Source organism: Vigna umbellata, chromosome 8 (genome assembly GCF_029865625.1).
Source record: "Vigna umbellata cultivar VRB3 chromosome 8, Vumbellata_1.0, whole genome shotgun sequence".
NCBI classification, from domain to species: domain Eukaryota; kingdom Viridiplantae; phylum Streptophyta; class Magnoliopsida; order Fabales; family Fabaceae; genus Vigna; species Vigna umbellata.
This window is the reverse complement of record NC_142172.1, coordinates 19,135,242-19,157,256: the sequence shown is the minus strand read 5'-3', so window position 1 is coordinate 19,157,256 and position 22,015 is coordinate 19,135,242. Positions and strand designations below refer to the sequence as shown.

General features: G+C 33.3%; 2 protein-coding genes across 6 annotated transcripts; both read left to right on the top strand.

Annotated features, from left to right (window-relative positions):
* Positions 1-6,608: 6,608 nt before the first annotated feature.
* LOC124838161 (protein argonaute 10) lies at positions 6,609-14,435 on the top strand. Of its 2 annotated transcripts, none has more exons than XM_047313683.2 (22): positions 6,609-6,966; positions 8,069-8,505; positions 8,790-8,998; positions 9,165-9,314; positions 9,395-9,528; positions 9,617-9,726; positions 9,816-9,922; positions 10,036-10,174; positions 10,254-10,370; positions 10,883-10,990; positions 11,079-11,150; positions 11,246-11,368; positions 11,446-11,605; positions 11,731-11,852; positions 12,341-12,478; positions 12,567-12,709; positions 12,839-12,901; positions 12,999-13,062; positions 13,163-13,298; positions 13,403-13,476; positions 13,726-13,852; positions 13,932-14,435. In XM_047313683.2, the coding sequence occupies exons 2-22, from the start codon at positions 8,083-8,085 to the stop codon at positions 14,123-14,125; spliced, it is 2,913 nt and encodes a 970-aa protein (XP_047169639.2). In that variant the 5' UTR covers positions 6,609-6,966; positions 8,069-8,082; the 3' UTR covers positions 14,126-14,435. The 2 variants fall into 2 exon arrangements, with proteins under 2 accessions (XP_047169639.2, XP_047169637.2); XM_047313681.2 differs by having other exon boundaries at positions 7,964-8,505.
* Positions 14,436-16,481: 2,046 nt separating this feature from the next.
* Positions 16,482-20,886, top strand: LOC124838162 (uncharacterized). 4 transcript variants are annotated; one of them, XM_088095915.1, is made up of 5 exons: positions 16,482-16,722; positions 17,106-19,164; positions 19,339-19,554; positions 20,182-20,443; positions 20,532-20,886. In XM_088095915.1, the coding sequence occupies exon 2, from the start codon at positions 17,275-17,277 to the stop codon at positions 19,012-19,014; it is 1,740 nt and encodes a 579-aa protein (XP_087952041.1). In that variant the 5' UTR covers positions 16,482-16,722; positions 17,106-17,274; the 3' UTR covers positions 19,015-19,164; positions 19,339-19,554; positions 20,182-20,443; positions 20,532-20,886. The 4 variants fall into 4 exon arrangements, with proteins under 4 accessions (XP_087952041.1, XP_087952040.1, XP_087952042.1 ...); XM_088095914.1 differs by lacking the exon at positions 20,182-20,443 and having other exon boundaries at positions 17,164-19,164; XM_088095916.1 differs by lacking the exon at positions 20,182-20,443 and having other exon boundaries at positions 19,406-19,554.
* The last annotated feature ends 1,129 nt before the right edge of the window (positions 20,887-22,015 follow it).

Genomic DNA, 22,015 nt, shown 5'->3' with positions numbered 1-22,015 from the left:
CTTCATTCATGGAAGAAAATAAGTGGTTAGAAGGCAGAATCTGAGTATCATTATGATGCGAAGCATGCTTCATAATGGGGAGAATTCCACCAACATATATCTTTATGCATATTATATCAGTTAGTAATTCATAATATTTTTCATTTAAATATATTTGTGTGTTATTATTCTAAACTCGATAGATAGTAAATAAAATGCAATAATATTTTAGGGTTTTACTATAACTAGTGTGCAACTGCGATATTATTTCAGATATTAAAAGAAAACTATTTTATTGCAATGCAAATCATATGAAAACACAATAAATATCAGGAGTGCATTTATTAAGTTTTCAAATAAATAAATAAATAAAAACTCATTTTTACTTTCTTTATCATTAGAATCGTTATTAACAGGTGGAGTTTTAGTATAATTGATTTATAGAAATAGGTTAGATTTACATTTTTATATATTATCAAAGATGTGAGATCTTTAATCGTTTTAGTATTATATTATTTGAAAATTTTGTTTTATCTTTTTTAATATTTTATATGTGGACCCTGGAAAATTAATTCTGATAAAAACCTTGTCAAATCAAAATTAATGTATGGAAAACCCCTCTGCAGTGCATTAAAAACGCACTTTCATAACTCTGCCATCCACGCCAAGTGTCACCGAGAGGAAATTGGAGTCAGTAATGGGGGGTACAAGTGTCGACGGGAGAGATGCACAAACGTGCGGACGTGAGAAGAAACAAAGTGAATTTTTCTGGAAAACCTTTTCACTCTCCTGCACTCATCTTCTTCCCTCCAAACTCAGACCCCATTTTTTTCTCCTCCTTCTCTCTAGAACCTTTCATCTTCTCTCTACTATAACTCACCATCCCCTTCTCCGATCACATTTCAGAAACCATAGGAGCATTCCCGGAGTTGTGAGCTTCAGTCTGAACCGAACAAATTCCGATTCTGAAACCGGTAAGCCTCTTAAATCTAGACGCTCGTTTCTGGAGTTCATGCGAGCCCAGATTCAGCTGCATGCAAGGGTGTAACCTCAATTCTTCTACGTTTCTTTTGATTAGATTTAGTGAAGGACTTGAGGAAGTCGTTGAGCGTAGAAAAGCCATAGTTGGACGAGTCAAAAATCACTCTCTTAGGGCGTTCACTACTGAACCAGGTAAGGGAAGCTTAGTAATTTTAATTGATACTTGTATGTACTGTGAAAACATGATAAGAACTGGATGTAGGAGATGTATGTTTTGCACGTATGCATGAACGAGCACTGTTGTGCTGAATGTATATGGTTGATATTATTTGAACTGTATGTTGATGATGAAACGTATGAATTGGAAAATGGATGATTTCTGTAGAGTATGATATGATAATATGAATTCTATAAAGTATGTGATTTATGAATGATAGGAAATTATAAGATATGAATCGTATGAGAAATGTTGGGTTAAGATAGATGAAAAATATGAAAAATGATATTCCTTACCTTGATAATGTACGCTCGTCATCAAACGGTCTTATACCGTTCGGCTCTCTAGGAAATGGATAACTGGAATTCTTTCATTTGGAAAGAATTCCGCTCGAGAACGAGCGTCCTCTCTTGAAAGGCTAGGATTGAGCGTTCGGCTCAGCCTAGTGGTACACGACGATCTTAAATTAATTGAAGTCATATATATTTGTAACGTTCGGTTTTATATCAAGCGTTCGTTATAGGTAGCGCTTAGTCTTATACTAAGCGTTCGTCCAAATCGGTGCTCGGTCTTATACCAAGCGTTCGTTATAAGTAGCACTCGGTCGTATACCTAGCACTCGTCCTAATGAGCTCTCGGTCTTATACCGAGCGCTCGTTCTAATTAGTGCTCGATCATCTACCTAGCGTTCGTCCTAAGTAGTGTTCGGTTTTATACTGAACGCTCGTCTTTACCTTTGATTTCTGAACGGACGTAAATAGTGTTCGTCCAAATTGTATAAATGGTGTTCGGTCATTGACTGACAGTCGATCTACCCTAACTAAATTTGCTCTTGGTACATTTAATACTAGTCTTTTGTATTTCTATCCAGTGGGTTTTGACCTTGAATATTGGTACTTAATTTATTCTAAGTATAAATCGAATCGTTCTAGAGTTAGTTCATTTAACTGACTCAAATTGACATGTCACTCGTCATGGAAAGTGTGTCAACTTTATTCTTTCGGAAAAGAGAACCTTTTAATCTCGCTTTTAACGTTCGTCCTCATTATGAAGAGGATTGAACGCTCGTCATTTTATGAAAGTGGAACTAAGAATGAAAATGTGATTTAGAGGAGATATTATGATGTGCGAACAGTATAAGAGATGAAACTATGATTATGGATTTTGAACGAGCGTTCCAAGGAGGAACGACTCTATGGTTGGAATATGAGAAGTTGTGTTGTATGAACGTGGTAAAGCTACTCATGGCAGTTCATCCTGATGTTTCGTGGTGCTCGTCCTTACATAGAGGGGAGTAGGTCATGTGTGGGAACGGCAGGAGATCCTAGTCCTTAGGAGTACTTTGGACTGATAGGGCTAACCTCGGGTGGCAGCTGTTGAGTGTATCCCAGTTATCACATCACCCGGGTGCGCGAACGCCTGTAGATACATGGTTTCATACAGTCCGGACGGTCTGTCTTATGAGAGTTTTGGATGATTAATTCTGTACTGGTATATATATATTATGATAATTCTTGTATGTTGAATTGCTTATGTTGATTTGTATGTTGGTCGTATGAATTAAATTACCTAAGCTTACCCTTGCGTTTTCCTTGTGTTGTCTATTGTATATGTACGTCCGTTCTGTCAATGCAATGATCATCCGTGTGGATGTGAGCAGATGGAGACACCCTTTTGGAGGAAGTGGTTGAAGAAGAAAACCAGGTGGACGTCGAAGTGAAGGCCGAGACTTAGATCGTCCAGTAGGATTAGTCTGCTTAGAATTTTTGTGACGTTCGGTTATTAGTTTTTGTAAAACCGTTCGTCTTGGTCCTTGGTTATTCTGTATTGATTTTTGGTAACGCTGTAGCTGTTTAACGTTCGGCTTTTGATAGCTGTTCTTTTAAGACTGCACTGTTTAATTATGTAAATGTGATTAATTCTAATTTATGGTAATTACTATATTTTGGGATGTTACATTATACATATTTCATATTTCTCATTTTATTTATTTTAGGATATAATATTCTATATAAAATTATTATATAATAAGTTTTGCAATTCGAATAAAAAATTATACAAATATAATGTGTGATAACGTACGTGTATTTGTAGCAGAAAGGCTATTGTTGAGTTATGAGTTAAAACTATATGAACTTCAATTTAACAAGTAGTAAGAAAAATTATAACATAATCAAAAAATATTAAAGTAGCATTTAATTAAAGCAAATTAAGTGTAATTTAATTATACATATAAGAAAAATAAAAACGATGAAACATATACGATGTACTGTTATTTAGCTGGGAGAGGATGCAGATGTTTTGGAAAATAGACGATATTAATGTGAATAAAGTTGTAGGAAAACATTTTCATTTGCAACAAAATATATAATATAGTACAATGTCTTTCTTTATAAGCCTTGTTCTGAATACACCTTCTAACCTTTACTCAACTTTGATGATACTAAAGAAACAAAAAAAAGGTAATGGCTTGTTTGTGTTAAGCACCATGATGAAGATGATCATCACTTCAATCAAACATGTCTTAACATTTTTCACATTATTATAATTAACATAATCTTATAAAACTATGTGTTATGGAGACTTATTATTGTAATAATAATAGTAGAATGAAAAATATAGAATATATTGGGATTGAGAATTCCAGTTTTGTCCTCATCTCTGGGGAGGGTAATGATTTGGTGCAATAAATGTATTATAGAATGATGTGAGCATGCATCCCAAGCCATCTAATAACCCATCATTATCTTTTATAGGACAATCATGGTCCTCACACACACCTTTTCCCTCTCTCATGTTTAGTGCCAAAGATAGAGAAATAGCATTTCAGCTACATTTGATGATTTTTGTAACAAGTACAACATAGATATTTTTCTTAAATAATATTTTTTTACCATAAGAGTTTGCATTTTTGTCCACAAAACATAATTTTTACATAGTTATAAAATAACTCAGCAACAAACAACTTTTGGAGAAAGAGAGGGAGAAGAGCCAAGTCGTCTATACCATAAAAGAAAAGACACGTACGTGCATGGAGACGTGAATAAATCCATCACCTAATACACGATGACTATTTAAAAAATAAAAAATAAATTATTTTCTTAAGAAGAAAACTTTTAAATATAATTTAGTCTATAAAATTAGCTTGTAAAACGAATTTTTTTATCTTTAATTGATATAAAATTTCTAACATTCATTACTTTTAGATAGTTGATTGTATTATTGATGTTAGATTTTAGAGGGTATAGGTTGAAAGTATGGGAAATGATTGGAAGTGGAGAAAGACTTATTGAAAAAGTTAAAAGTGAGGGAAAATAAGAAGAAAGAAGAAATCAAAGAAAATGAAAAAAAGATAGCAGAAGGGTGTTGTTGTACAGTGAATCATAACACTGTCAAAGTGGTCCAAAACAACACCACAAAACAAAGGTTCTTGGAGAGGGAACCACACCCTCGTGTATGGGACTTAGGTTCATACATCAACTTTTTTAGGGTTTAAATAATTATCAATTTTAATTTATTAAATAATTTATTTCATCCGTTATTAAATAATTTATTAATTTTAATAAAATTAGTATTATGTAGAAAATAATCTTAAAAAGAATATATAATTACACCCTAACGTAGATTTTCATTCTCGTATTATAGTTAGATAAGTTATGTGAGTATATATAGTCGCAACCACACTTTCATATGTTTAAATTAATGAAATTGCTATAATTTAATTGAAAAACTATTCCTGAGTAATGTAACCTTAATCGTACAGCATTAGTTACCAATCATATGCTATAATCATTCTTAAATGTACATACTTTAGTTCTTAAAGTTAATTAATAATTACACCCTCTTTGTTTTTTGGGCAAATCACATGTAGGTCATGTCTTTCCCATATGGTCTTTGACGGTTCATTTACATGTTCGAAGGTGATTTTTTTTAATTAGAAAACATATCTTTGTGATGAAAACTTGTTAGTAATAGTAATAAAAAGAAAATATAGACTGTTAAATTATATTTAAATGAACAAAACTAAAAGATAAGCAAACGTACTTTCTAAAAAAATAGTATATACTATTAAAAAATACGATGGATGTAATTCTTAAAGCAGTTATAATAAAAATCATTAAACTTACCATATATCACAAAACTTCTAATTCAACAATTGTATATAGTTTTTATTTTATTTTAAATGCACAAACTATTTAATAAACATTAAAATTACAATATTTAAATAACTTCATCTGTAAATAATAATAAAGATATTCCATAACAAATAACACCTTAAATGCAGACCTAAAATCAGAAGACATGAATTTGAAATGAATGAAACATCCTTATACATATATTTTATAATATGTTTTAAAAAAACATAGGAATATGATAAGCATGGGATGGTAGTGTCTGCAACAAAATAAAAGTTAGATCGAAAAGTATAATGTGTGTTGTTGGGGTCAACAAGTAATGATCCCCTACCAGGTTTCCAACATGCAACCTTCCAAATTATACTTGAGTGTGCTTTCATCAAAAACCTACTTCCATTTCCCACCGTCCGATTTCATTTCTCGTGGGTCCCCACTCATCATATCATCATACACTACACAACAACTCCTCCAAATAATTTCCAACACAACTTCTATTTTTCGAGAACCATTATAACACTAAATAAAAAATAACTTTTGTATACTTTAAAATTAAAATGGAATTTAAATTAATCATCATTAAATGTAAAAAAGAATCTCAAAAAAATAGTGAGCTTAGATTTTGTCTCTCTCACAGTCACACCCCATGATCTGATCCAATGATTAGCATTAGCCAAAGGCACAGTGCACCCGCACCCAGCAAAGTGAAGAATCATGAACGAGGTTCAAGCTGAGCCCTTTCGTATGGTCATGAATCTAATGATTTGAAGGCATCAACCGTGCAAACCGCTGGCCCTCAGGACGATGCCGTGAACCGAGAAGCAGTGAATCACAGCGCAAAACTCCAACTAAAGAAAGTGGCGTTAAAAAGAGAGTAACATAACAATTGGAAAGTGGACCCCACCGAATGCAAAAACCATTGAATCGACCGTTACGAGGCTTACCCGTAAGTGGATGATGGGCAGTGAACACTTAACAAAGTAAAGATTATTGCGACATTTGCATTGGGACGATCAATCAGATTTTACTATCGAATTTCTCACACGAAAAATCTTTCTTATAATTGTGTTTTTCTAATATTAATATACTTGCATGTTTAAATTTAATATCTTGTTAAACTCTTCTATGGAAACTGTTTTCTTGTAGAAGTTAAAGATTGATTTTTTATTTTTGAAAATGAAAAAGAAAAGAAAGCATACATAATAACATTGCAGAAGCCTGCAAGAGAGAGGACTGCAAGTTCGAATTATTCTTCTTCCTTGTATCATTGCTTTTATAATCCTCAGTACCTCTTTTGGACTCATTACCCTCTCTCTCTTCAACTTTCACCATTTTTTAATATCTCTCTCTTCATAGCCTGTGCTGCTACAACAACAAGGGTGTAATGTAGGAGAGAGAAGAAGAAGTAAGAGGGAATACGAGAGAAGGCAGAGGCCTTTTTTTTTACACGTGATAAAGAAAACACCAAAAGCTCTTTTGCATGCGTGTATAAGATTCATCACCACTACCACAATCATCTTCTCCCTTTATCTTCTGTTTTCCCTTCTCCGTCTTTCTAAATTCTCAATCTTTCCAATCACCCCCATACCAGTTTTCACGTGGCTACTACTTGGTTTGTTAGCCATAAGGCCTTCTTTGCTAGCATAGAGAAAGAGGGTGAGTTCAAGTTGTGTTTTTTTTTTCTCTGTCTTTTCCGTTCAAGTTAGTCGATTTTCGTTTTCTGACTTTGTTTACGCTTCAAGGCATTTGTCGGGGAAAGCATTTTGCTATGTAGCATAGCCTTTGCATGACATTTTTTTGTTAATATTTATTTATAATTTTTTTCTGTCTGCAAATCTTCTAGACAGTGATTTTTCTGCCCTTTTCAATGTTTATTCTCTTCACTTAGGATGTTTTGTTCTTGATTTTTGTTTTCTTCTGGTTGTTTTATTCTTTACTCCAAGGCAGTCCTCAAAGGTTTGTTTCAAACCTGTACAGTCAATATTTTTATTCCAATTTTTTTGTTTGTTTATTTATTCAAGTGTTTTTTATGTGCCTGTGTTTGGTGATGTTTTCAGTTTTTGGTAGGAGGAGACAGGTCTAAGGAGTTGGTTTTGTCTTCTGGGTATTTTTCATTTTATGGGATTTTCATATATATATATATATATATATATATATATATATATATATATATATATATGTCTAATCATATTTTATTATAATAAGTTTTTCTCTTTTGATTAATTTTTTTCTTGCTACGTTTGTTTGTGATATTTCGTGAGTGACACAAAAAACTTTATGACCGAGCTCCTAAATTGCATTGGGATTTCCTTTAAAGCAAAAGGGCAGAAGAAAATGTTCTCAAAATTTGCTTTTTTGTGATACTTAGCCCTATGGTTCTACCAGCTCACCATTTTTGGGTTTGCTTGCTGAAAGAAGGGTGACTTGTTGGATTTTTAAGTTTTGCAAAGGAATAGTAATAATGTTTGTATCCTTAAACAATGCATGTACTTTACAGTTTTCACAGCATACCATCACCATATTTTACTTTATGCATTAGTCCGTCCACTGAGAACACAACTCGAAATAATTAAGTTTTACTTTTTGGGTTCTTACTTTACAGCAATTACTACTCATTGATTTTCTATCTTTGTTTGTTTGTTCCTGGCTGAAGCAATTGGCACTGCTTTGCTGTTATAAGCAAAGACTAAACGTCAAAAACTGGTCATCTTTGACAAAGTGTGTATCTTCTTTTGTGTATCCATTGGCCACCACTCAGCACAAAAGGTGAACATGCCAGTGAGACAGATGAGGGAGAGCTCAGAGCAACATCTTGTTATCAAGCCCCATTTGCAGAACCCCATGAATGGAGCTAAGAAGGTTCCTAGAGCTGTTCAAAATGGCAAAGGTCCACCACCACCACTGCCACAAGAACCCCACAACCAAACTTCATCTCATGCTAGGAACAAGGGGAGAAGAAGGGGCAGGGGTGGCAGAAAATGTGATCAAGGGGATGTTTTGATGAGACCTATTGTGACAACTGGTGTTGAAAATGGAAGCACCATGTGTGGTGAAATAGAGATGGGATACCCTACATCAAGCAAGTCTTTGAGCTTTGCTCCTAGGCCTGGCTTTGGACAAGTTGGAACAAAGTGCATTGTGAAGGGTAACCATTTCTTTGCAGAGTTACCAGACAAGGACTTAAACCAGTATGATGTAAGCTCCTTTTGCTTGCTTGACCTCTATCACGCTACTGTAGCCATCTGCAAGAAAAAATAAGTTGGGGTCTGTGAGTGACTCATACATCACTCTACTGTGCCCATTTTTGGAAGTATTTAAGCTCTTCCTGTTATTCCCTCTTATATGTGCTATTCGATTGCAGAAGGATCTGAATGGGGTTATGTTTTTGCTGTCCTTTTCCCAGTTGTAACATTTATGACTCCTTAAATTTGGTCTGAAGTTTTGTTCTTTTTGTTTGTTGCCCCTACCGTGTTTTGTAGGTCAGTATCACCCCTGAAGTCTCTTCCAAAGCTGTGAACAGGTCCATAATAGCAGAACTCGTGAGGCTGTATAAAGAGTCTGACCTTGGGATGAGGCTTCCAGCATATGATGGCAGAAAAAGTCTGTACACAGCAGGGCCACTTCCCTTTTCCTGGAGAGAGTTTAAGATAAAGGTTGTGGATGATGAGGATGGAGTTAATGGCCCCAAGTAAGATTTATTGCATATATACAGTTTAAACATACTGAATATATAAATCTATATAATAATCTCATACGTTTATTTGGCTTTAAAGCAAAAACATTTGTGTGTATCTACTGTATGCATTTGAGTTAAGTTCAATTTCCAAACCAACTGACACTTGCCCCATTTTCAGAAGGGAAAGAGAATATAGAGTGGTGATCAAGTTTGTTGCTAGGGCGAATTTGCATCACTTGGGCCAGTTTCTGGCTGGTAAACGTGCTGATGCTCCACAAGAGGCACTCCAAATTCTTGACATTGTATTAAGAGAGCTATCATCTAAGAGGTAGTTTTGCCAAGGAATTGACAGAATATGTGAATTTTTATGTTCTTGTTTGTCTCTCACAGAATCTGCTTTTTCTGTAGGTTCTGTCCAATTGGGAGATCATTCTTTTCACCGGATATTAGAACACCCCAACGGCTTGGGGAAGGTTTGGAGTCTTGGTGTGGATTTTACCAAAGCATAAGGCCCACTCAGATGGGTCTTTCCCTCAATATTGGTATATTACTCACCATGGATATCATTTGCTGAGGGAAGTACTGTTTTATAACTTCAATTTCTGTTTGTACTCTTCTTGCATTTCATAGATATGGCTTCTGCTGCGTTCATTGAACCTCTTCCAGTTGTGGAATATGTTGGCCAGCTATTAGGAAAAGATATCCTGTCAAGGCAATTGTCTGACGCTGATCGCATCAAAGTACTTACATGAACAAAGCTTGCATAGATGATTTTTTTGTTATAGTATTAGTACTAAAACTTACAGAACTACTTTAAGATGTCTAACAGATTAAGAAAGCTCTCAGAGGAGTTAAAGTTGAAGTAACCCACAGAGGGAGTGTTAGAAGAAAGTACCGAGTTTCTGGTTTGACTTCGCAACCGACCAGAGAACTTGTGTGAGTAAAAATTCTGATTTTATGATATGCAGTAACTCTTGTTGTCACCAAGTTCAAAGAAGTTCCATTTATTTTCCACAAGTTGTCTTGATGGCAAGGTTGTATCTTTTTAGGTTTCCTGTTGATGAGAACTCAACTATGAAGTCGGTAGTTGAATATTTTCAAGAGATGTATGGTTTCACAATTAAATATACTCACCTTCCTTGCCTTCAAGTAGGAAATCAAAAGAAAGCAAATTATTTGCCAATGGAGGTAAGGGGAATTCCTGGTAATTGACATAGCTTCTCTTCTTTCTAGTAATTATTTTTCATTCTTACTTCTGGTTCCTCAGGCCTGCAAAATTGTTGAGGGACAACGCTATACAAAAAGGTTGAATGAGAAGCAAATCACCGCTCTCCTGAAAGTTACTTGTCAAAGACCCCGTGATCGTGAAAGTGACATTTTGCGGGTATTTTGTTGATTTTGAGTTGATGAACATTTGCTGTAAGCAGTTTCAGTTAAAATTTCTCTCTGCGGCACTCTGAATGTATGACTACAAATAAGCTAACATTCATTATTGTCATCATAATTTAAGAAAAGAGGAATAACTGTACCTATGTTTATATTTGGTTGCAGGGCCACTATTTATGTTGTTCACTTTTCATTATTCCTTCCTAAACTGTACTTAGCAAAAATATGTTCTAGCCCTTGTCTGTGTGTCACTTACACCTTAAAAGTCAGAATAGTATAAAACTTGCAGCCTATAATATGATTCAAACAATGCTGAAATTGGAAGATGCAAATGATATTTCAAACTTCGAAGCACGTGAGGGAGATCTTGCAGAAAAATAAATCCTACTAAATAAGTAAAGTTGAATAAGGAAGAATGCATGCAACCATGACATTTATATCTCTACACTTCGAGAAGCTAAAATATAAATTTGGGCCATCAAACTTAAGATTCAGTTTTTCTTTATGCAGACCATTCAGCACAATGCTTATGATCAAGATCCTTATGCAAAGGAATTTGGGATTAAAATAAGTGAGAAGCTAGCTTCGGTAGAAGCGAGAATTCTTCCTGCCCCATGGGTAATTTGCTTCTCCACCAACAGAGGCAAGATAAAACATTATTAATTCTTTTGCCATTGTTCATTGATATCTAGTACTTGTTTGCCAGCTTAAATATCATGAAAGTGGGAAAGAAAAGAATTGTTTGCCCCAAGTTGGTCAATGGAATATGATGAACAAGGTAATGTTTTCATGGTGAACATTGATATTACAATGGTCCGTTTTCAAGCAACTATGAACGCAAATATTTTACCTTTTTGTTGTTGAATGGTTCAGAAAATGATAAATGGGATGACTGTCAGCCGGTGGGCATGCATAAATTTTTCACGAAGTGTACAAGACACTGTTGCTCTCTCTTTTTGTACCGAACTAGCTCAAATGTGCCAAGTATCTGGCATGGTAGTTTTTCTTCTATTCTGTTTATTTTTGAAGAGTGCGCAAGCTTTCTTGAAATTCATATTGATTTTTGGTTGTAGGAATTTAATCCAGAGCCTGTTATCCCCATCTACAATGCCAAACCTGAGCATGTGGAGAAAGCTTTAAAGCATGTTTATCATGTGTCATCAAACAAAACCAAAGGAAAGGAATTGGAGCTTTTATTAGCAATATTACCTGACAACAACGGTTCTCTCTACGGTAAGCCACCTTCAGTGTTGATAAAAGTGCATGATTATGTATTGCTGTTTTACTTCAGTTGACAGACATATAAGCGTTGTTCCAAGTTTAAATGCTCATAACTCATAACTTTATTTTGTTTTCAGGTGATCTAAAGCGTATTTGTGAAACTGACCTTGGTTTAATTTCTCAATGTTGTCTGACGAAGCATGTCTTCAAGATCACTAAGCAGTACCTGGCTAATGTGTCTTTGAAAATCAATGTCAAGGTTTATTTTCTCTCAGATCCCAGTTACATGAAATTGCACTTTCCCAACTAAGAATTTTAAGTCTACTGTCAACTTCTATCAATTTTTTGACAATTCTGTCTAATATGGTTTTCTTCATTGTTATGGTATGGATGCATTTTTGTGCATAAAAATCATGTGTAAATGGTTATAAATTGTTGGCTAGTCAAGGCTTTGCTGCCTATGGCATTGTTTAAACTCCCAGTAATGGGTTCCACATCTCAGTAGTTGATCCAGATAGGACTAATAAAAAACGTTTGCATTTCACTATTAGCTTAAGCTTTTAGCATAGCAGCAGTGAGTGTTTTGACATACAAAAGTGATGTAAAATTGATACTATTTTATCTTTTGTCGCTAAAATACATTGTCATGCTGGTCAATGTAGTCAATCCTTGCTTTATGGATATTGTCAGAACTGCTTTGAAAGGCTTCCAACGCCTTAATGATCATTTGACATCTACTTAATGCAGATGGGAGGTAGAAACACTGTTTTGGTTGATGCTGTAAGTTGTAGAATACCGTTGGTTAGTGACATACCGACTATAATATTTGGAGCAGATGTTACTCACCCTGAAAATGGGGAAGACTCCAGCCCTTCAATTGCAGCTGTATGCTTTTGTCTTGGTTTTTATAATATTGCAGTGAAAATCTTTTGGGTTGTGGTTGCTGATATCTATTACCATTACTAATCTATAGGTAGTAGCATCTCAAGACTGGCCTGAAGTGACAAAATATGCCGGTTTAGTGTGTGCTCAGGCTCATAGGCAGGAACTTATACAAGACTTGTACAAAATGTGGCATGACCCTGTTCGTGGCTTAGTTAGTGGTGGCATGATCCGGTAATACAAGAGATTTGACATCCTCATTTCTAATTCTCAATGTTTTGTTTTGGAATGATGGGATTTTGGCAATGCAAGTTTCACTTTCCCCCTATATCTAAATATTTTGTTCTGTGTCGTTTTTTGCAGAGATTTGTTGATTTCCTTTAGAAAGGCAACAGGACAAAAGCCTCTAAGGATTATATTTTATAGGTATGTATTTTTAATGTATGTTAATTATGAGGCAATGGCTAGTTTTTTAAACATTATAGTTTGTTGAAACTGTTCTGCTAACAAGAAATTCGAACAGGGATGGTGTAAGTGAAGGGCAATTTTACCAAGTTCTACTCTACGAGTTGGATGCAATTCGAAAGGTCAGAATCAGGATATTTTACACATTCCCACATACGTTCTAATTGTTTAATCTATAAAACATGTTGTGACAAAAATACATATATATGTATATACTTGCAGGCATGTGCTTCTTTAGAACCAAACTATCAACCTCCAGTAACTTTCATAGTTGTACAAAAAAGACACCATACTCGGTTGTTTGCAAACAACCACAGGGACAGAAACAGTACAGATAAGAGTGGAAATATATTGCCTGGTATGATGACTGTACCTGAATTCACTTGCCCATGTAAACAAATAAATGAGTAATTTTATTTTTTGTTTACAGTGATTGTCTAATTAGATCATTTTTGTTCACAGGGACTGTTGTGGATTCTAAAATCTGTCATCCAACAGAATTTGATTTTTATCTCTGCAGTCATGCCGGTATCCAGGTGGAAGATTTGAGCTTTATGATTACAATGTCGATTATGAAGCAAACTGTTTTTTTTTTTTTGCAAGGTTTTGATACCCCTTAGATAGTTAAAAGGGTTTGTGAGAGATAATGTTCTGCATTTGTTGGAAGTACTGAAACATTAATCTCTTTGTTGGGTTAAGAAGAGAAAAACATGATTCCTTATCAAGAGGAAGCTCTAAAGCTGTAATTTGGTCGAATTATGATTGTTGTTTGTCTTATGATGCAGGGTACAAGTCGTCCTGCTCATTATCATGTTCTTTGGGACGAAAACAACTTTACAGCAGATGGAATCCAATCTTTGACAAACAATCTATGTTATACATATGCAAGGTGTACACGCTCAGTGTCTGTTGGTAAGCCGTAGTGATTGATTTAGTTGAAATTTAATTTGTTTGCAAAGTATGAAGCTTAATGGATTTGATTGATGTGCAGTTCCTCCTGCATATTACGCACACTTAGCTGCATTTCGAGCACGGTTCTACATGGAACCAGACATGCAAGAAAATGGCTCCTCAGGAGGTGGTGGTGGTTCGAAGGCTACAAGAGGAGGTGGTGGAGAGTGCGGCGTGGTGAAGCCGTTGCCAGCCTTGAAAGAAAATGTGAAGAGAGTAATGTTTTACTGTTAGATTGTGCAGTTGTTAGCAGATGCATAAAATGTTTCATGCGACAATGTTTTCCATAGTTCAAAGAATTAGGCATCGGAAACGAAGTTCATGAATCTATCTTTATTGTAGAAATTCTTGCCTAAAGGGGCATTGTAGATGTTGCAATAGTAGAAAATTTTCAGTTCGTCATGCTAAATATTTATCAATGATTTCAGGTTCTAGGCAAAGTAGAGTAATTTAATAACTGCAATTCTTAAAGTTCAGTCATAGGTTTTAATTTGTCCCTTTTAAGGATTTATATAGGAAACGGTAAAAGCATATAATTTTTTTATATATTGTGTTTTTTCTTATAAAATCTTTGCATAATATATCAGAAAAAGAAAAGTAAGACAATTAAAAGGTTAGTTTAAATTAAGTCTTTTTTTTTTAGAAAAAATCACTGATCTTAAGTTGATATTTATCCATAAATGCTACAAAAACATTAAATGTTTTTCTTTATTTTAAAAAATTGTCAATTATATTTTATGATATGAAATAAATTAAAAGATAAAAACTAATTATTTTATGATATGAAATATATATTTATGTCGCAAATGTATTAGAATAAATTACACGTTACTCTCTTCGATCCTTTTTTTCTGTTTAAGGTTTGGAAAAATTATGTCTTTTTAGAATTTCAAGAATATATTCATAATTTTCTCTAAGATTTAAATATATAAATGTTGGGTTCATGATCCCGAAATGTTATAACTAACAACTAATAATTATTAATTGTACTAAAAAAAGTAAATTTACTTTATAACCGATAATTTGTTTATAATTAGAGTGTAACTCTTGTAATTCTTTTATACAAAAATACATTTATTTTGTTAAGGTAGAATAAAATGAATATAATAAAAAAAATTCAATTGTTTTTATTAAAATTAAGAAAATTTAATAAATTTAATCAATATATAAATATAAATAAAATAAGGATTATGATTAATAGTTTACTTTATTGTACAATAAAGGTTAATCTTTAAATTAAAATTAAAATATAATGTATTTTCTTTTACCAACATTTTTCTCTCAAATGTGTTAAAAGCTAATTGTCCAAGTAGATTTTGTACATGGGACAGATTAAACAGGGGTTTTTGGCTACATAGATTGATATATTAACTTCATTTAAAGACATCTTAGAAAGAGTAACAACAATTTTTCTATAATTAAATTATTCAAGTTTTCCTTTATAAGAATTTCTTTAATTTTTATTTTTCATAAGATAAGTATTATTTATTAAGAAATGTGTTTAGAAACCTAATGAGAATATATGTATTATTATATTGAAAGTATGAAAAAAATATGTTCTTATTTTAAAAATTAGGAAAAATATAGTAGTTTTACTTTAATCTTACGTGGATTTACAGCGACAAAATCCTTAACCATCAAATCGTAAGAATTAAGATTGTATAGTACCTAGTGGAGACCGAACGGTTAACATTCAGCACCGTTCGGTCGTCCATTCACCCAGGTCAAAGATTGGATTGTAATTGTACCAGTGCTTAAATTATTATTGGGCTAGTGATCCAATGGAGGGTGTTGCTCCCTCCACCACAGCCTTCTCCCTCCACCTCCCCTTTACTATTTTGCCCCTCAGTAAAATTTTATTTTTAGAATTATTGTTTTTTAATTTTACTCATTTATAACATATTTCACTGATAACCTACGTAGTTCCTTGTATGAGTAAAATATTTTTCTGCAAAGCTCAGTGATCGTGAAAAGAATTATCAAGCAATCTTCCTCTTGCTTTCGGTGCAGTACGTGGTGCAGTGCGTTTGTGGTGTAATGTGCTTGTCGTGGTTCCTCTCCAGGTACGTAGTCATAATCCTTCTAATAATCCTAAACCCTAAACCCTAAACCCTTCCAATAATCTTTCCAATAATCTTTCCAATAATCCTTTAACCCTAAAACGTAAAATGAAAACGAAGCCTAAACGGATGACATCCTTCAACGGATGTCAACATCCGTTTAAGGCAAAACGGATGTCGACATCCGTTTCGCCTTAAACGGATGTTGACATCCGTTGAAGGATGTCATCCGTTTAAGCTTTGTTTTAATTTTATGTTTTTGTTATTATTTTATTAGATATTTTAATATTTTGATTTATTATTTTTGAATATCTTTTTAATGTATTTTAATAATGTATATTTATATTAGTTTATATTTAAATATTAAAATATTAAAATAATAAAAATAAAAAATTTTAACTTTAAGGATATAATTGGAATTAAAGATAATTGGGAAGGTGGAGGGAGAAGGCTGTGGAGGTGGAGGGAGCAACACCCCTTAAAAAAATTGTTGTTAAAATTACGTTTTCATAAATTGGCGGTCTTTTTTTAATTGTGTTTATTATATTTATAACATTCCATTTTCACTTTATTTTTTTTATTAATTTTTCGTTTGGAAAACATGGTGTGAAGAAAGTTTAAACTGAAGAATACCTAAGGTGGACTCATGCTGTGTTTTCTTCACGTTGAGGGCACCACCGCCACCACCCCACTGCCTCAGCAAACGGAAGAAACACAAACAACTCTTGCCGCTCATTCTACCATACTCAAGTTCACGTCTTTGCCTCTCCAGTAACCTCTTAAACCATTTTTCACCATCTCGCTTTTCACTCTCTGCACTCCTATCATGTTATATTATGTTCCCCCAACTTTGTTCAATTTGTAGCTATGACTCAGTCATTTTGCATTACATCTATATACTGAAAACCAATCTCTCTTTATTAAAAAAACGATGGTTTTTCAATACGTATGTGTCTCTATGCACTCTTTCTGTTTGTCAAAATGTCTCTCTTTGCTACCTGTTTGTCAGTTCCTTTTCTTATAGGATTACTTTTTTGAGAAAAAAAAAATTGGTACATACCCATTTGGTTTTTAACTTATATTTTTTATTTTGTTTGTGGTTATTTTGTTGAACAATACTCATTGTCTGTTAATTTATATTTTCTCTGTTTTAGTTAGTGCAGAAAGTAAAGAGTTTATGGATAATGGAGCTGTTTTCATTCTTCCATGTAGTTCTACTGTTTCGTTGTTAAACCTCGTGGAAGGACATGGGGAAGGACTGAGAAATTTAGTGAGCATATTGTGTTGTGTTTGGAGTAGAGCACATGTGGTATACGGCAAGGTATGCAATTCCTGAAACTTCCTCGCCTTCTTATGCCACATATGAGGAGGATACATCTACATTCGCAGCCATTGCCATCGGAAAGCACTTACAGATTTTGTGGCATTGATGATGCTGTGGCTTTGTTTCATCGCATGGTTGATATGCATCCCCTGCCATCGATTGTGGAATTCACCAAAATCTTAGGAATGATTGTGAAGATGAAATACTATGCGACAGCTATCAATCTATATAACCTAATGGAATATAAGGGTGTTGTGCCGTTTACTGTCACTTTTAACATTTTGATCAACTCTTTCTGCCACATGGGTCGGATGAATTTTGCATTCTCTGTAATGGGTAAGATTCTTAAGTGGGGTTGTCAACCAAATGTTGTGACTTTTACTACGCTGATGAAGGGGTTTTGTATTAATGATAAGATGCTGGATGCACTACACATTTACAATGAAATGGTTGCTCGAAGGATTTCGCTTGATGATGTTCTCTATGGAACCTTAATCAATGGGCTGTGTAAGAGTAAGATGGGAAACACAAGAGCTGCCATTCAACTGCTTCAGAAGATGGGGAGAGAGGAGGTTAAGCCCAATATTGTAATATACAATACAGTTATCCATGGTTTGTGCAAAGATGGACATATAAATGAGGCACGTGTTTTGTGTTCCAAAATGATTGTTCAGGGAATTTTCCCAGATATTTTCACTTTTAGTTCATTAATTTATGGTTTGTGTCGTGCGGGCCAACGGAAAGAAGTTAGATCTTTGCTGAATGGGAATTGTTTAAACAAAAAAGTGGATGAGGCAAGAGAGTTATTTAATTTGATGATTGAAAGAGGTGAACAACCTGACATTACTACTTATACTATTTTGATGCATGGGTATTGTTTAAACAAAAAAGTGGATGAGGCAAGAGAGTTATTTAATTTGATGATTGAAAGAGGTGAACAACCTGACATTACTACTTATACTATTTTGATGCATGGGTATTGTTTGATTGATAGAGTGGAAGAGGCAATAAAATTATTTCATGGGATGATTGAAAGGGGTTTGGTGCCTGATGTTTGGAGCTATAACATCTTGATTAAAGGTTATTGCAAGATTGAAAGAGTGGATGAAGCTTTCAGTGTGTTTAAACATATGCGTCTTACGAATTTAGTTCCAAATATTATAACTCACAATTCTCTGGTTGATGGTTTATGCAAATCTGGGAAAATCTCTCGTGCACGGAAGCATGTTGATGAAATGCGTTATTGGGGTCCACCTCCCGATGTAACCACTTACAATATCTTGTTAGAATCTTTATGTAGTAGTGAGCATGTTGGCAAGGCAATTGCATTTTTTAAACATCTCATCTTTGAAAGAAGTTTTGCCCCTAATGTTTGGAGTTACAACATCTTGATTAGTGGCTGTTGCAAGAATAGAAGATTGGTGGAAGCCGTGAATCTTTTTAATCAAATGTGTTTCAAGAATTTGGTTCCAGATATTGTAACCTACAATATCTTGTTAGATGCTTTTTGCAACAGGCAGCAACTTGACAAGGCAATTGCACTATTAAAATATGGAATTGTTGATCAAGGTATTAGTCCAAATTTGCGCACATACAATATACTTATAAATGGGTTGCACAAAAGTGGGAGGCCAAAGACTGCACGGAAGATTTCCCAGTATCTTTTCATTAGAGGCTATCATCCAGATGTCCAAACCTATATAATAAATGAGCTTTGTAAAGGTGGATTTTTAGAATAAAGATTTGCCTCACTTTTACAATAAAAGGAAGGCAATCGGCTCCCTTCGGATATCGGAGTCAGTTATTCATCTGCTTTGGAGAAAAATGTGGGAATGATGAAGCTGAGGAAGCTTTTTTGACAAATGATCACTACATGTGTGGAAAACAAGGTTAGAAGTTTTAGTTTCAATTTAATTAACTTTTATGGTCATTAAATGCTAGTTACTTTTGGGTTTCATATGTTGGACTAGATAATGTGCTGTATTCTTTTATCTCAAATCCCAATTGTTTTTATCCTTTTCAAGTATATAATATCTGTTCACTTTTCCTAAATTCTTTAACAGGACATCTTTTGGGAAACATGGCAAAGGAAAAAGGTTGTTTGATGTATATTTCTTTGACATTTTCTAGGCCTTCCCCGATTGCAATATACATCGTTGCGTTCACTGGTTGTGATTTATGAAAGTTTACTGAGTGGAATGCTGCTTGTAGTCACTAGGGCATCCTGTTCCAGGGAACTGCTCCCCCTTTTTTCCGACTACCTTCAATTTCGACTCCAGGTAATATTTATTGTTGATTGGAGCTTAAGTGTATTTGAATGTTATTTTAAATTTCACATGGTTTCTAAGGCAAATCTGAAGTGACTGACATCATATTTTGCCTTTATTATTATTATTATTATTGTTATTATTATTGTTATTATTATTATTATTATTAATTAATTAATTAGCTTTAGTTATGGGGCAGACCTGGATGTTGTGGTTAGGTGTACAGATTTTTCTTGACAGAAGATTGTTTAGTTTAAGGCTTGAAGATTAAATTCTTCATTTACCCTTTCAGAATTGGAAGGAAAAGTCCTTTGTTTGTTACGTAGTATATGTTTGGAGAGATTTCTGCATAAATAATTTTAAAAGAGAGAAATAAGAAGGAAAAAAATGAAACAAAGATCTCTATTTAACTTAAAACTAGTTTATAGGTGAGGTAAACATTAAATTTAGAGAAGTTAATAAGATGTAGTTTCAAAAAATTAGTTTATACATCACTATTTTTACTTTATGTATTGTTTTTATTCCGAAAATATATAGAAAGAAGTTTGTTTCAAATAGACCTATATTATAATAGTTTTAAGAATCTTTTTGTTGTACATGTTTTACGTTCTTATCTGATGTGATATTTCGGGGCAACAGCTAGAGAAGTTGCTCCGGCTGCTTTATATTCACTGCTCCTTCAAGCTTTTCAACGTGCCATCGAAGAAAATCTACAAGAATTTTTTTATTTGCTGTGAAAAACGGGTAAAGGGAGACCATAACAGACACGAGAGAAAAAAATATTAAAAGGGATCTGCAAATAATATTCATATGAATTTGGTTTTTTCCCGAGTCTGGTGGCTTCATCTAATCTATGTAGCTGACCATACTTAATGGTATGGGGCCATTGTTGTAATGCATGGTGAGCAATTCCTGCTAAACGGTTAAATGATACATTGTTTGAAGTCATTTATTCGATGAAATTTGATATTTATGCATCTATTTTGCAGATGAAGAGAATTCTTGGGCAGCTATAACATCTTGATTAACATCCCAAAGTACATCTTGATTATAGCTTCCACCATAATCTCTTCCATTCCTCTTTCCTCCTTATTCAGGGTCTTCATTGAAGTGAATTCTAATAAAAAGAAAAAAAAAGGAATAGAGTGAAGAAAGGACTTGGCATTTATAGCCCATACCCCAAGGAAATTCGAAAGAGGAAAATGATCGCATGGATTAAGTGTAGCACTAGATGAGAAGAAAAGATAACGATCTAAGAAGTGTGTTTTTAGTTTGTAAAGCTAATTTCATTGTTCAAAAATGATTTATAACCTGTTCCAAATGGATAACCCAAATAGATTGAGATATCTTTTATATAAAATTGTCAAGTTTTAATAGATTAATGTTATTGAATTTATATGAAACTAATGTTTTGTTGCAGAATTTTAATATGGTAAAACATATTTTTAAAGGATTGGAATCACTAAAGTATACATTTTAAACTATTTTATTCGATTTTTAGACTTTGAAGTGCTTAAGCAAAATTAACATATTAAAATAAAAAAATTTAATTAATTAAATTATATTTTTCTTACAAATTAAACAAGAACATTTTAATAGTAAAAGTTAAAATTTTAAACAAATTAAAATACTTTCCCATGAAGTAGTCATTTAAACAAAACAACATAAAAAATAAAGAAATCACTTACAATAAATTTAAACCACAAATTATGACATAAACCCATATTCGTACAAGATTTTTAATTCATCTATTATTATTATTATTATTATTATTATTAAATCTTTAAATTTGAAGCTTTTATACCAACATCAACAAGTTACCTTATAAAAGTACAAATTAGTTCTTATGAAATTCTTATGTAAAGATAGATGGTAAGATCAATAGTTCTTAAGAGTGAACATCTTCCTAAAAATCCATGTGATAATGTATTACTCATTTTAGTGAGTCATTATTTCACATAATGAGTATCAATGGGAAAATTTTCTATAAATATTTCTAGAAAAGATAAAAAAAAATGAAATCAGCCTTTTCACAAGTTAATTTCTACAAAACTCCGAACTCTTGGCATGCCAATGTTTCCTTCTTAGGTGTATAAAGATGATACTTCTTTAATCAAATCATTTGATTCAATACCATGCACTTGTGTTCCAAAGTTTCATACTTATACTTGCTTAAATATAATTTTGCCTCAGGACAAGTTAATTAGGGGTAGAGGTGAATGGCATTTTTTACCTCTTAAAATATAAATGGGTGATAATATAGTGATTAAAAAGTCGTAAAAATTATAATTTAGTTGTTAGATATGTAAAAAATATCTCAATCATATTTTGTATAATTTAAGGACAAATTGATCTTCTTTGACATTACAACATAATTATTATTTTTTTACATATTAAATAACTAAATCAAGATGTACCAAGATGATTTGCCTTTATCATAAAGCTACCACAAAATCATAAAATAAAGTGCAAG